At 43.7% G+C, this 15,739-nt stretch overlaps 1 protein-coding gene across 1 annotated transcript in view; it reads left to right on the top strand.

Annotated features, from left to right (window-relative positions):
* The first annotated feature begins 15,483 nt into the window (after positions 1-15,483).
* Positions 15,484-15,739, top strand: part of TBXAS1 (thromboxane A synthase 1) — a 237,014-nt gene continuing 236,758 nt past the window's right edge. The window contains exon 1 of the mRNA XM_036401669.1: positions 15,484-15,581. Within this exon, the coding sequence (XP_036257562.1) occupies positions 15,484-15,581 (98 nt within the window). The remainder of the gene's footprint in view (positions 15,582-15,739) is intronic.

Here is a 15,739-nt window from a genome sequence, read left to right on the forward strand (position 1 = left end):
ATTCCTATCCCCAGGGCTAAGCAGGAAAACAGCACTTCTCCATTTCCGCCCTATCTCTGTTTTTTCACCTTTGGAATCTGGTTATTCTTAGCTCACTAGGTTTAATTTGCTGACCTGACATGAACACATCCATCTTTCATGTTGATCCTGGCTTAGACTCAGCAGGAACACAGGGGTGGAAAATAACCCTTCTGACAGCTGGAGACAGTGACACTGAACCAGTGCAGGAGAAAGGGAAGGTGGGCACGGCTGTGTTGAACGCCTCTGTCTACTCAGGGTAGGCCACAGTAGGCCACACTCTGTGGGCTGCTGTGGACATGTGAGAGGCCACACTCTGTGGCCTGCTGTGGACATGTGAGAGGCCACACTCTGTGGCCTGCTGTGGACATGTGAGAGGCCACACTCTGTGGCCCACTGTGGACATGTGAGAGGCCACACTCTGTGGCCTACTGTGGACATGTGAGAGGCCACACTCTGTGGCCCACTGTGGACATGTGAGAGGCCACACTCTGTGGCCCACTGTGGACATGTGAGAGGCCACACTCTGTGGCCTATTGTGGACATGTGAGAGGCCACACTCTGTGGCCCACTGTGGACATGTGAGAGGCCACACTCTGTGGCCTATTGTGGACATGTGAGAGCCACACTCTGTGGCCTGCTGTGGACATGTGAGAGCCACACTCTGTGGCCTGCTGTGGACATGTGAGAGGCCACACTCTGTGGCCTATTGTGGACATGTGAGAGGCCACACTCTGTGGCCTGCTGTGGACATGTGAGAGGCCACACTCTGTGGCCTGCTGTGGACATGTGAGCATGGACATGCAGACACCAGTGGAGAAGTAGAGATAGATGCTTTTATACTCATCAGCCCTCATTGCTGTATTCAGCTCTCTGCAGGCATCACTGCAGGGAGCTTACCTTCATCGGGAGGGACCTTTGGGATGGATCCGCTGGCCACGAGAGGGAACGAGAAACCTCCTGCAGGAAAGGGGAGCCCGTCTAGTTCAGGAGAAGCTCCTGGGAGAGAGGCAGCCGTGGATGGAGGCAGGGAGGCCTCCCACAGCTGCTCACCCTTCCCGTGCCAGCTCTGCTCCATCTGCTGGCAGGAACAATGCGGAGCAGAGCCTCCCCCAGACACAGGAGGGAGAACATCCCTTATCTCTGGATCCCTGCTTTCCCATGAGTTTCCCTCTATTTTAGCCTCTAATATATCATCAAAGTTACAAATTAAGTACTGTGTGTGCCGTGTATTTACTACCTGGTCTGCTGGCTGGGAAGTTGATTCCCCTGCTCACCTGTGGTCAGCCAAACCCAATGGAAATACCCTGCAAGGCTGCACATTGGGATGCTGATGGGAATGGAGGGGAGGTGGCAGCACCAGCTGCTGCCTCAGCCAAGTGCCCAGGAAACCAGGGTGCAGCTGTGAAAGGTGTTCAGGGGAAATGGGAGTCCTTTGGCTCTTTGCTATGCTGTTCAGCACTTTGCTAGGGAATTATTTTGGGCTCTGCCTCCATTTTTCCCTTGCCTACTAGGTGTTTAGGAGAAGAGGCTGAGGAAAGCTCTGATTTTTTCAAAATATGCAAGCAACATGGAAGGCTTTTGCCATGTATGAGCCTGCATGGCATTGTGAATGTGACTGACCCTTCATGGAGATGCAGAGTGTTCACAGCTCCCCTGTGAAAGCGTTTTTCAGCTCTGGCAGCATGGGCATTAAATGATTTTTCCAATCGTCTTGCCTTCTGCTTTTGGGAAATCATCTGCACCTGGAATTTGCATCTCTTTTCTGGATGGGAAAAGAAATGTGTTCATCCTGCTGTGATCCTTACATCTGGCAGGTCTTTCAGCTCTGGGTTACAGCAATCAGGTGAATGGGGTGGGTTGAGCTTCCCCACAGCAGCCAGCTCCTCAGGGAGGGAAGGAGGGCAGCCAGCATCAGACCAGTGTTTACAGAAAGTTCAGTCTCCAGTGGATTTCCCTATTCCAGTGAAACAATAGGAGGGCCTGGTGCTGTATTATCCATGCTTCCTCTTTATTCTGATATTATCTGTGAATTCTTGCAAATAATAGATGACTGAGACCATTGTTGTTTTGGGAAGTAGGAAAATGAAAGCATTAGATGGACCTTAGCAGTTTCAATAGACTTATTCATGGTGTTTGTAGTTATGCAAGTCAGAAAAGAGCAAAATACCTGTTGGAATAAGTAATAACCCTGTGCATTCACAAAAGCAGTTCTCTTACACCTCATTTTTAATGAGAGACTATCTCAGTCAAACAAGTGCTAGAGAGTTCAAAACAAAACAGGAAAGAAAACATAACTCCACTCTTAATGCCACAAGATTTTGGGAAGCAATCCATTCCAGCCCTTCCATGTATCTGCTTTAATACAGGCATTCTGATATAAATTGCATGATGGTGATTAATAAATCTTCTATCAATTGAACTTGAAGTCAAAAGAACATGCTTTTTTTTTTTTTCTTTTTCTTTTCTAAACCTGCATTAAAATAGATCATTCAGAACTCTTGGAATGAAAAGTGCTAGGTCAAAACTCACATTTTTCTAGCAAGTCTATGAAAATTTACTATAAAAAGTCACATACTGTAGAATCTCAATTATCCTGGAAGGCTTATCCGGGTTATGGCTCGAGTGTGCTATTCATGGGCTGCCAATTTGTTCTGGAAGTACAAGATGAGCTGTGGTGCCTTGCAAAGCAGCTGAACAGTTCCCTGGGACAGATGGAATCCAGAAGCCATCCGATAGATTGATTTGGTGCAGAAATCCTGCAGCTTCCCTTCAGCTCCATGCAGAGCTTCTCAAAGCTGGAAATCGGAGCAGTGCGGGTCCTGTGCAGCTCTGGCAGGGCTCAGTCTCTGCATCGTGTGCTCCTCATCCGGGAAGTCTTCTTCATTTAGAAACTTTGCCCTGCAACTGCACAGAGATGGCCCTGGCACCTGTCTGTACACTAAAACCTCCTGCATCACTCATTTACTATTATTTCCTGTTACTTTGGACCTTTCCTTCTCCTCTTCTTCACCTGGAGTAAAGGGGACCTGTTGATATATCCATGATATATCAATGGTTTAATACCTACTGGTTTTGGTAGAAATACCAAAATTTAGTTTAATACCTACTGGTCTTGGTAGAAATTCTCTGGCTCATTGTACATTAACACTGTTGATATTTTTTATACATATGCAATTAATAAAAATTGGGAAAAACTTTAAAGCTTTCGCTATATTCTGGACAGATTATGAATTTTTTTGTTCTCTGTGAAGTAAAACTTGCTACCCACAAGGACTAATTACTGAGAGCAGATTTTACTCTGAAAGGGGAACTTTCTCTCATTTGCACAGCCTTGTGTTAGAAAAACAAACATTCAAAATTAGGCAAACAGGGCCATGCTCCCAAAGGGTTTTTTTGTGAGTCTCATGGCATTTAGTGATCCTATTGATCTCCCAAATTCAGGGCAGCAGTGACTGTGTGAGAAACTTCATGTCTAGTTTTCAAAAGAAATGCCTAGCTGTTGGGAGCACATGCCTAAATGAATGCTTGAACACAAGGGTGAAAACAGAACACACAATTTAGGCTCACCTTGCATGAGTCCATCAATGTGGGCAAAGGTAGCTTGTGAACTGAAAGCCTGAATGGGGCCAACTAATTCAGAATAAAGCAGTGTTAGTGTGAAATTCATGTCCAGCACAGGGAAGGGGAGTTACGCAAGAAAAGCTACTCGGCAGCAACTCCCAATGTGGATAAGCCCTTAATTACTTTTAAAATCTCAGCATTACTAAGCCGTGCTTATAATTTCTAGAGGCCTTGAGTTTCTGGAACAACTGGAGTATGAGATTCAATTGCATTCACTTCAGTGGAGGATACAGTTAAGTATCGGCACGTTTGTGGGCTGGAGGCCAGTCATTAACTAATTAGTGTATGGGAACATTTAAGTTTTTCCCATCTGATTTTGCAAAGCTATTTGGCAATACTTGCTTATGAGCTCTTATTTTTCACTTTTTCTCTTCTCCTTTCACGGCAAACCAAAGAATCCACACCAGAAGCAGAAAAACAATTGGAAGTACACTAATTTCCCATTTCCCCCTTGCTGGAGATACAAATATTTGCTGAGTTTTGCACTTTTTTTTTTTTTTTAAATTTATGACGCAGACATACACGCATAGACTTTTAAAAAAAGAAACATATTAAAGGTCTCGGAGTGTTAGCTTCCTTTGCGGCCACGCAATCCTCCTTTCCCACTAAGAGCCTGTCAGCCGGAGAGGCTGGGGGTGGTGGTGGAACTACAGCCCCCAGAGGGCGTGGCGGAGAGCAGCCCACGGGGACCGGGCAGGGAGGCGCGGGGGCTCCTGGGAGTTGTAGTCCCGCGGCCCTACCTGGCAGCTGTCCCAGCACCTGTGTGTTGTGTGGAGGCGGCGATGGCTCCGCGCCCCGCTGCTGCCCTCAGGCTGCTGCCGGGCAGCTGCGGCTGGCATCCCAACCAGGAACCGCTGCAGGAGGCACGGGACACCTCTGAAGGTAAGGATCTCCTGGGATTTTCGATGTGGTCCGCCCTAGTCCTCCTTGCCCCGTGATTTTGGCTGAGGAGCTTTGCCGTGCCGTGCCGGGCCGTGCCTGTGGCGCATCCTTGGGCAAAGGCATGGGAGTTGGGCTTGGCTGGCGGCGGAGTCAGCGTGTGGGGCCGGGCAGAGGTGCCATTCTTCCCCTCAGCCATGGTTAGATGTCTTGGCTCCTTCAGGGAAAGGTTAGTGGGATTAGTCTTGGAAAAAGTGAGGGTAGGAATCCCACTCCCCTAGAGAGGCTGTAAATCTTTCTCTAGTGAATCAGGGTCTTAGAGCATCCAGCTTTTTGCTAAATTTAAGCTTGTTTTTTAAGTATTTTTTTCCTTTTAAGTTGAATTTCGAGGTCTTAGTAGAGAGAAATCGACAAGTACACCTTTTGCTTGTGTGGCTGCAATAGACTCTGCCTGCGTAAATTTCCTTTTTCCAATGTATCTGCTGTTTGCTCAACTGGAGGCAACTCAAAGTTTCAGGCTGTTAAGACCACTACAGGGAAAATCCTTGGAAATGCTTCCGGTTTACCCCGCTGCTTAATAAAACAGAGCTTTGGTCAGATAGCAGAGGAAGGGGAAATGGGTTTGTGTGCTTCCTGGGTAAGGTAAAACACTTCTGAACGTTTTGCCAGTGACCATCTGGCAAGCAGGCACCTGGGAAACTATTCCAGCCTTGCTGTTGGTCCTTACACCTGAGTGTAAACTTGCCAGAGTTGTGGTAAATACCTGGCAAAAGGACACACTGCAGACTTTCCAGGGCTAAGTGTACATGAGATAGTAATGCCCTGTGTGTAGAGACGTGGTTCTATGACACAATTACACTCCTGTGGTCCTTTCCTGCAAATAATTTGCTTATTATTCTGAAGACCATAGATTTGTTGTGTGCATCTCTCATGGTCAGACTGGTTCTCAGCTGCTGCTGCTGCTGGAGTGAAGCAGTGGGCAGGCTGAAAACTGTGGGAGCAGAGTGGGAGATTTTAGCTCAGGCTACTGGTGCAAGACCCTATTTAAACAAAAAAGGTGGAAGTGAAGACAGGAGACCCTCCTAGTAAAGGTGTCACCCAAGAGAAGATGTGAAAGGCAGTTCTCAGTTCTGCTGGGAATTGTGTTGCCCTTTTAATGGCAATAAAGGAGCTTTGCTGTTGGTCTCTGCAGAAGTTGCCAAATGCTGAACTGAACAGGTCTGGACAAGGAGCCTGCTGAGAGGCTTAGCAGCTCTGGGTGAGTGAGAGGTATAGACTTGGGTGTGTGGGGTTTGCACACTGTGGCATCAGGGCTGCTGTCATGCAGAAAGCTGAAGAGCTGGTGTCCTTCATGAATCAAACATGCAGAAAGGTTAAATGCAGTGCCCTCAGATCTGAAATGGGGATGATAGAGTTAGTGTTAGAGGTGTTGGTAAGGAGTTCTAAACCTTCTACCAATTAATCCATTACCTTAAAAATTCTAGCATTCTTAATGCTAGAAATTCTTAAAAATTCTATTCTCTAATGGAGAGGTCTCATGGGCTGCTTTACAGGTGAAGCTTTTCGTGTCCCTCATAGACCAATTAGTGGCACTGCTGATTGTTGCAGACATCTTTTATGAAAAATCCTTTCCGTAGGATTTTTCCTCCTGAGAAGCTGAGAAGCCTCAAGAACAAAATGTAAACAATGGTTATCTGCTGCCGTGGAATGGAACAGGTGGATCTGTGACTGGTCTCATGTGGTTGTTTCTAATTAATGGCCAATCACAGCCCTGCTGGCTCGGACAGAGAGTCCAAGCCACAAACCTTTGTTATCATTCCTTCTTATTCTATTCTTAGCTAGCCTTCTGAAGAAATTCTTTCTTCTATTCTTTTAGTATAGTTTTAATGTAATATATATCATAAAATAATAAATCAAGCCTTCTGAAACATAAAGTCAAATCCTCGTCTCTTCCCTCAACCTGAGACCCCTGTGAACACAGTCACAGCTGATATATTTGTAATAGAAAATAACTTATGGGTGCATCTGAACTGGAATAGAAATTATTTTATAGGGGCATCTCAGTCTGAAAGCACTCCCTACACATTCAAAAAACTTTTCTAAGTGTGAACAGGACTAATATAAAAAAACAGGGATCATACCTGCAGGCAGCCTTGCTGAGCTTTGAGTGTTTCTCTGCACATGGACAGTACACATGGCAACTGAAGCCAGGGTGTCAGAACTCCTGCAAGGATGTCCCCAGAGAAGTGAGATGGCTGGGGATGCTGCTGGGGCAGGGCAGGTGACCAAGGAGGAGGATGGTGGGGGTGGCACCAAGCCCTGTGCAGGCAGCAGCAGTGGTGGGGGCTTCTGCCCCCTCTCTCCTGCTGCTGAAGGGGGATGGACCTCCCTGCTCTACCTTTCCCCACCTGACTGTCAGGCTGTTTAAATCAGGCATGGATTTCCCTGTTTACCCAACATCAGCACTCCTCCCCAACGGCAGTTGTGTTGGTTTGGTTTTCCTTTCCTCATACACATCAGAAATCACACAGCATGATATGGCCAATGGGATTGTATTGACCCACCTCTGCTGCTGCTATTAATATCTGAAGAAATCCCCAAATGCCTCAGTGGTAGTACAGTTGCCTGCCCATTTTTTTCTTGCCAAACAGAGCAGGGGTTTTTACAGTAACAAATTCAGTAATTACAAGCAAATTTTGCTTCTTGGTAGTGTTAAGAAGATAGAGACCAGACTATATACGGAAAAGAATATATATAGAATATCTGTTTTTGAATGGATAGCAAGCTGATTTGCAATGTCATTTAAACAGCATCCTAGCAGCCAAGTCTTTTTTAAAAACAAAGAAGGCTGAGGGGGTTTGAGGGGGCTCATGTCTTTTTCTTGCTGACCCGAGAAACATAACGCACCCTTTCTAAAACAAGTGCATTCGAAATTCAGCACTGGTGCACAGGGCACTAAATTTCAATTGCTGGGTTTATGCCATCATTGCAGTTGCAGTAACGCTGTAAAACACAAGATGAAAGGTTGCTCTTTCCACTCTGAGCTCTTTCCATCCTCCACCTTTACAGCAAAGGTTACCCTGAGCAGTGTGTGCATCTGTCTATTGTGAGTGTAGAAATACCTATTATTCATAACTTGCCAATGTGTATGCTGGAAAAGAAAAGCTGAATTTATGGCTATATTTCCTCTCTGCCAGGGTTTTTAGAGTTGTGTGTTTCAGCATTTCCATTATAAACCCCTGTTTTCTGAGGTTTATAACAGTCTTGAAGAGCAGAGTGGTCTTGAACCATAATAGAAAGCGTGTAATGTTGCATTTGCAGTACAGCTGTAACTGCACATTAAGGAGTGTAATCTTCTCAGTGTACCCTCAGTGCTCCAATAAGTTTCACTGGAGTTACATACTGAGAGAAAAAACAGTATTTTATGTTTGGAGTTGGTGCTCTCCATCCACAGAGCTGAGTGCATCACACAAGGACAGAGAGAATCTACCTGCTCCAGACTTCCAAAAATTCTTTGCTACACCCTTAAAATACTCATGCACCTTTGGGGACCCCCTCTGAATTACAGCTCATCACAACCTCCCTTTGTGCCTGGGAATTTCTAGTTAGCTTGAGCTGCCACACACAGAGCTGGGGCTCTTGAGGAGGAAGTTCCCCATACCCTGAGAGGGAAACATATTTCCTTCCAGCTACAACATGGGGCTGGGCTTATCTGCCACTGGGTGGAAGGCATCAGAAGGTAGGAAGGAGGCTGAACACTGCAAACTTTAGGCTCAGATCCCAACTACAGCGCACTTTGAGAGATGAAGTTAAAAGGAGTGTCAGCAGGATTGAAGTCTTGTTGAGACTAAGTTTTTCTTGCTGTTTCAACTCATAACATCAGGTTATTTAGCCTTCCACTTAACCTTTCTTCCCTTGGCTAATAGGTCAGCTTATTGGGTTCATGCCCTTTTGTAAGTATTGCTAGCCTCAAGCATTCCAAAATCACAGATTTACTCTCAGATCCATGAGACTGAAGGAAAAACATGCAATTTTTAAATTGCGCAATTAAAATAGTTTAATTAGTATTTTAGCCCTGATCCTTTGAGTTTCACAGCTTCTGAGCATTTTTTTCCTTGCTTGGAGCTTGACAGTCCTTGACCCCAGTAAAACCTGTATTTATCACAATTGCAGAAATTAACAACCAGCACTGTAGCAAAAAACTCAGCTAAACCAAGAGTTCAGAAAGAGCTTGAGGTTTGGAAGTGCTGGATTTGTGATTGCATAATTTTTTTTTTCACTTTTTCTTTTTTTTTCTCTCCCCTTGCCAGTTATGCATGTCTGTGCTACAGCATATCTGCTGAGAATGAAGCTGCAGGGATTTCTGATTTGGTGAACTAGTGTACAAATGGTGAGAGGGAAAGTCTGCACTAAGAAAACCCAATGAATGGGAAAGCACAAAGGGCTGAACCAGAGTAGAGCTGCCCATATGTTGCAGTGCTTCTTGGCCATGTACAAGGGGGCTGCAATTTGCACATGAGTTATCTGTGCTCCCTTTCAGATGGGCAGGAAGGCCTTTGGGAACATTTGGCACGATCTACCAAGAATTATTCATCAAGTGATGCATACACTGAGGCAGCAGATACACTCTGTATGGGGGCATGAGTGAAAATAAGGCATTTCAAGGTACTTTATATTGTGCCTGTGTTTGCCTCATGGTGTGAAGGTTCAATGTGTCTTCCTGCCCCAGCTTTGTGTGTTCCAGCGTCCCACACGTTTTGTGGCCTTACTGCCATCTGAGAATATTCATCATGGTTGTTCACAGTGCAGTTACTGTCATTTGGAAATGCTTGTCATGGGGAACAATTTCAAAGGCAAGAGAGGCAGCAGGGCAAAAGGTTCCCCTGACACATCTGCAGGAGTCGGAGCAGCATTACCAAACCCTGCACCTGGTGATCTCCAGGAGAATGTCCTGTGAAGGGATGTTTTTGCATCTTAAGAAGTGGTTCTTTAGATGACATTAAATAATTGCTGAAGAACTGGAGCTCAGTGATTCTTTTTGCTGCCAGTTTGAGTTTCTTTGCAGTCAGGTCGGATCTCTACATGTGGATGCAAACTGAGTTTCTGGGCTTTTCAAGGTATGAGAACCATTGCTGTGGCAATAGTGTTAGTCTGACTTGCTTCATTGCCACCTTTCTTTTCCTTTTTGCCAGTTTACTGCCTCTCCTGTGCAGAGGCTAGTGGCAGTTGTGAGATGTAGTACCTGTTCTGGTTTTGACATGTTTGTATCACCTAATACATTGAACATTCATTTGCTCTCTCTTTTTGCTGTCTTATTCATCTCAGAGGGACAATTGCATCTAAACCCTCTGGTTTTAGACAGTTAGAGATAAGGCATGAAGGGACAGCTGATACTGCCCACAGTTCCCAGATGGGAAGAATTCTGACAATCTTGTCAGGCTGAAGGCCACAGCCCATGGGCACATTCTCCATTTGCATCTGTGGAATTTCTTCTGGGAGCATGAGATATTAAAAAAAACCAGTGGTGGTCCTCAGGTGAAGAACAGTTCTTTACCTTGTCTGAGGTTCAAGGTTTTTGAGACTTTTGGTGCATTTCCCATTTGTCATTTTGGATTTTGACAGGGTACTGATAAATGCATTGTATTAGTCTATAAGTTTTTTTAATTAAGTTATAGAACAAGGTACTTCTGTTAAGTTTTTCACAGTTCTTTTGACCTGTACTCCAGCACCAAAACATAATTTTGAGAATTCAAGCCTGGAATTTGTCATCTAGAGTAGCATTTCAATTAGACAGGGAAGGTTAGGCGTTTTTCATGGTGTTTAAAAACCAACCTTCAGAAAAAAAATTAAAACTTTACAGCTCTTACCATAATGTTTTTGCAAACATTTATGTCTCTCTGCAACTACAAGACTAGTCTAGGCAGGGTTTTTTGGCTTTTTCTGTGATTGTGGAGCTATTGATCTGTGAACGTAAATCCATATTTATCTCCAGTCAAGTTTTAGGACAATGAAATTATAGGATTGCTTGAATCAATCAATGTTTCTAAAGCAAGCTATAGAAATATAAACAAGTTACCAATTATTTAATAAAGTCAATTTACTTAGAAATGCCTGGTGACAGGCAGCAGATGTTACACCAATTTCTGCTTTCTCTGGAATTTCACAGGGGCTGCAAGATCTTAATGCCACTATTAGCAAAGGTAACTTTATTTTAGAAACTCATTCCAAACTCTCACAGCAAGAGGAAGAAACTGTCATTCCTTTTGACCACAAAATCTGTGCTATTTCTAAGAGGAGTTCTTTGAAATAACTAGGATATCTCACAGCTTGTTGCTTTAGAGGGGACTTAGTACAGTGGCACTACATTTAGTTAGCATAATGAGTTTTTTAGACTCTAAGATACTGACTGTGTTTGAAGTACCATAACTTTTAGGCAGCTAAGATTAAATTTGTTAGCAAAGTACAAGTTTGCATAATATTTTAGCTTTCCTAGTTTTAAACTGCATGCCTGTTTCCTGAGAAGGATTTAGGTTAATATAACCAGGTTCTGACTTGGCAAAACAATTTAAGTGTAAAAGTGTGTCTTTCTGCTGCTCAGTCGGAAGTGTCATGAAAGTGGCTCCTCAGTGTGGTTTTACAGTCACTGTGTTTGCCTTTTGAGATCCACTGGAGTGACTTTATTCAAGGTGACTCAAGAATCTCCCACGAGCTCATGGTATCCTTTTGGTGCCCCTGTTTGTTCTGAATGTAGAGCAGGATGTTTATTAGGAGGCTCTGATGCCTTGGTGGTCTGTCTGTTGGGTAGTTTGTCATAGTTTATCATGCAGGAGTACAGAATCATCTGATTAAACTGCTCAATCAACCCTTGAACAGGGATAGCAATAATTAAGTCACAGATGGCCATTGTAAATCCCTCTATTCCAATACATTATTATTCCCAGTACTTTGGATATTAAGGTTGTTTTGAATTAAAGAAAAAAAAAAAGAAAACCTCTGTGAAATATGCCTCTGGAATTTTTTTTGATCGGTCTACCTTCAAGACATTGAGAATTCATTTTGGCTCTGGAAAGGTTTTTGCTTTAAGATAAATTATCATCATATATACTTACACGTTTTGTTACTTGGGCTTTGTTAAAGCTTATACATAAACTAGTCCCTGATTAATCTCTTTTTTAAGCTGTTCTGTGGTATTTTGTCTGCAGTATTTTGTGGCTAAGCTGTCTGTAGCAGAATTTTGTTGATCTGAAGACTGTGCTATAAATTTCTATAGACACAAACTGCTATAAAATTAAAATGAAACATCTTCCTGGACTTCCTTCATCTATCATAAAGCTGGTGTGGCTCAGCCTTAATTAGATTATTATAGACCTAAAATATATGAGGTAAAATAGCAGAAGAGGAATTGAATTTGGTCATTAGCAGGAGTATGTGGTTAGTCTAGCTGGTGCAGTCGGTAGCTCCTGAAAGATGAGACTACACTTTCCATTTGATATGCTTTGAAGACAGGTCAAAATCCTTAACGTGATTTAGGTTTACTGGGAAGGTCTATAATCCTGCTTTTTAATAAACTCTGTACTTCATGTTGGAACAATACTTGTGCATGTCAAGCATTGCTGAGGCCACAGCCACAGTTGTATTCCTTTAGAAGTTGAAATGCATTGTTTTGGAAGAGCATTTACAGAAAATATTACTGGACTCAGACAGGGCTGTAAGCACAAAGGCTTCCTGTAAAACCTGGATTGTCTGGGTGCCAGGTTTTTGTTCTTTTTCAGTTGAGGAACAATTCAGCCTCTCAGACTTTGAATGCTGTTGTGCACTTCCCTGTTTAATAGCTGCTGCTGCTGCTGCTGCTGCGGGCGTGTGTGCAGGCTGCAGCCCTGGCAGCTCAGCACCAAATTCCTTCTGTATTTGCTGGGGAGCTCCCAGGCAGTGAGTGGTGGGGAATGGAGGGTGAGATGGGTCCCTTCAGTGCAGGTTTTATCACCATCTGTTTGTGGTGAATGAGGTGGTGACCTGTGGAATTTAATCGCCACGGAAGGGAAGAGCGTGGATGGCACCGTGTCAGGGAGCTGCAAACCTTGGTGGATGCAGCCTTGAGGGAAGCCTCGTGGATGCCCATGCAGGCACTGCTGCTGACTCACAGCAGTCTGACAGGAAAAGGCTCTCTTCTGCTTGTCTCTGGCTTCCTCCAGCCTGCGGTCAGGGGGAATTTGTATGTGTCTCTCTAGTGCCTTGATACTGTCACCATGCTGGCCAGCGTGACTCCGCAAAGGGGACTTGGAGGTTGGTGCAAAATATCTGTGCTATTAAGTCTTAATTAGGATGGTGTTTCTCACATAAAAAAACTTGTAAAGAGAATTCTCAGGATTGATAAATAGCTTGCTTTCATTGCTCTCTGCATCTCTGACTCCTTTCCCTCCCACAAGTATCATATGGATTTATGTGACTCTTCACAGAGCTGAGGTCCCTAACTCCAAGATGATAACTGTAAGTGCCTCTGTCTGTGATGAGAAGTGCTCCAGGTGGGTTTTAGAGTCAATGCTTGCCACCCTCCTTAATGGTCAGAGGTGCCAAGTTAAAATCCTTCAGCAAGAAACAGATGATGAGGCTTAAAAAGTAAAACGGTGAAAATAAAAGCAAAAAAAAAGCTTAATTATATGTTCTTTTCCAAACTGGATTCTGATGTGAGACCCTATTTTCTTTCTTAAGCATATGTTTAAAAACTATTCATACCTCCTGTCTCTCAGTGTGACTGGGAAAAGACTCCAGTGCTCCTTAAAAATCAGGTGAGGTCTCTACTTGACCCGTGTGTGCTGATAGGAGTCATGCAGTTGATTTTAATAAGAGAACATCTGTCCTCTATATGCAGAAAAATGTCTGTCATTAAAAAGCCAAATAAAGTAAAATTGGAATATTGTTTCTTGCCTTCTTCCCTTGTGGTAGAAGAAAAGACAAATCTTTTGGAAAAGAAAGAAGAGAAGAGAAGAAGAAAAGTCTTTTAGAAAAGACTTTGATGCATATCAATGTTTGATTTTTTTTCTTTTTCTGAAAGACCCACAGGATTGGTTGTTATTGGGATTAGCTGTGCCCACTGATTAATTCCTTGTGTCAGTGGTGTTAAATCTTGTTGGAGTTGTTCTTGCAGAACTTTCCAGCAGCAGCAGCAGCAAACCAGCAGAGCTGTTATTGACCTAGAATAGCAGTGGAGTTGTTAATACCTGCAGCAGGGTTTTTTTGTGAGCTTCCTCCCAATTCTGTGGAGCTGATGAGCTGGTTAACACCTTCTACTTATTCTGTAAGGATCTCAGGCTGGAAGGGAATTAATGCAGTTGTGAAGCATGAAGAACCAAAATAGCTGTGATTCACTTTGAGTAGAGCCAAATCTTCTTAAAATTAAACTCCATTGTGTTAAAGACTTTACTTTTTTGATACCTATATTATTAACTCCTCTGATAAAAGCAGGAAGTGTAATACAGTGATATTGGAGAAGCCTCGCACATTAAATCTAAGCTATTGTCTTGCGGTAGTCAGAGAAGAAACCACTCTTCATCAGGTATGTTAGGAAAATCAGATTGTACAGAATTTCTGGTTCTCAAGGTTACCATATGATTCACAAACCAAATTTTTGTATAGCATTGATTTTCTTATCTTTCAAATAGGTTTTTTAGGATGGGTGGAAACTCCAAAGCACATATATGAGAATTTATAGTTTCTTAAGTAACAAACAATACTGGACAGTTCAGGGAATTTCATCATGGGCAGAGGTGTTTACATGCAGGCTGCTGCTTCTGATGTTGTTGTCCTGAAGATTTTTTTGCTCATGGAATTTGGTTACTTTGGTGTGTAACAGGTTGGTGGACTTCTCCTGTAGAAGTGCTTCAAGGTATGTTCTTTGGTTTACCTTTCTAATTGGACTGGATCAGATGCTTAAAGCAGGCTTGAGGTTTGCAGGTAGGAAAATATGGAAGAAAGCTGAAGAATTCATATACAGTGAACAAACCACTTCCAGAACTGCAGCCAAAACTTGATGGTTGTGTGCAGGTTGTTCATGGGGCTGTGGCAGCCTGACTGTGCCATAGTGCAGAGATAGCAGATTTGACCATATTGGTGTTAAACCTGATACTAGAAATACAACTATTTGTAGGGGTAGCCAACGTATCTGTGGAGAGCCTGGTTAGTGATGCCTCCAAGGGAGACAGTGCACTGAGCCAGGAAAATTTGCTGTAGCCCTTGTGAAGTTGAGATGATACAGCCAAACAGTGCTGTCTGTGTGGACTCACCAGTGTGGCAGATGCTGACTTATGGATCTGGTACTACCCCCAAAAACCTGGGGTTTTCTGCTCATTTGGTCTTTCTTTATATGCATTCTAGAAGTCACATTAGACCAGCTTTCCTCTAATTTCTCCTTTTAGTTGTGGTAATTTAAAGTTTACTTTGTTCCATCCTTACAAGGTATAACCAGCTTGGAAATTAGCTAATGAAATTTCATATTGCAAAAATGCTCTATTTTAATTACTTTAGAGAACTCCACTGTTTGTATGTCAGGACACCCCTCAAGTGCCTTTTTATTTTTCTTCCATGATCTGTGAAATGGTCAGGCTGTCTTCCCCATTTATTTTCCCCACACATTTCCCAGATTCCCATACTTGAGGTCTAAAAACCCATTCAGCAAGGCTGATGTCTCAAGCAGTGGGTATGTAAATATTTACTAGCATGACAGTCAACAAGAGTGGGAAGGGGGAAATTGCTACATTCTGCCATTCAGGGAACCTTGGAGGTCTGTCTCAGAGTGTGCAGTTGATGAGAAGAGGGAAGGCTTGCCGTTTGTGATGACATGTTTTTGCTCTCTCAGTTCCTGTTTTGTTACAGATGTCATTCCTTTAGCTGTGGAAGGCTTTATCAGCCCTTGTGGAGGCTTTCCCCTGCACATAGCACCCAAGGCTGCAGCTGTAGTGGAGGAAGATGGAGCCTGTAGATCTTCTGGCACTTGCCTCCCCAGAAATGAGCAGTACCACAGCCACCCTGGCACTGCTGGCAGTCCTCCTGGTCCTGCTGTATTGGTAAGTGAGAGCAGTCAGATGGGTTACACATCAGACACAAACCCTGCTGAAACGCAGCATCTGTAGGGTCTTATCCATGAGGGGAAACTGGAAGGTAATTTCCTAGGAGGGAAATGGAGGGGGAGTTGGTTTGGAAGCAGAGAGTGCAATAAATACTC

This window comes from Molothrus ater, chromosome 5 (assembly GCF_012460135.2).
Source record: "Molothrus ater isolate BHLD 08-10-18 breed brown headed cowbird chromosome 5, BPBGC_Mater_1.1, whole genome shotgun sequence".
NCBI classification, from domain to species: Eukaryota; Metazoa; Chordata; class Aves; order Passeriformes; family Icteridae; genus Molothrus; species Molothrus ater.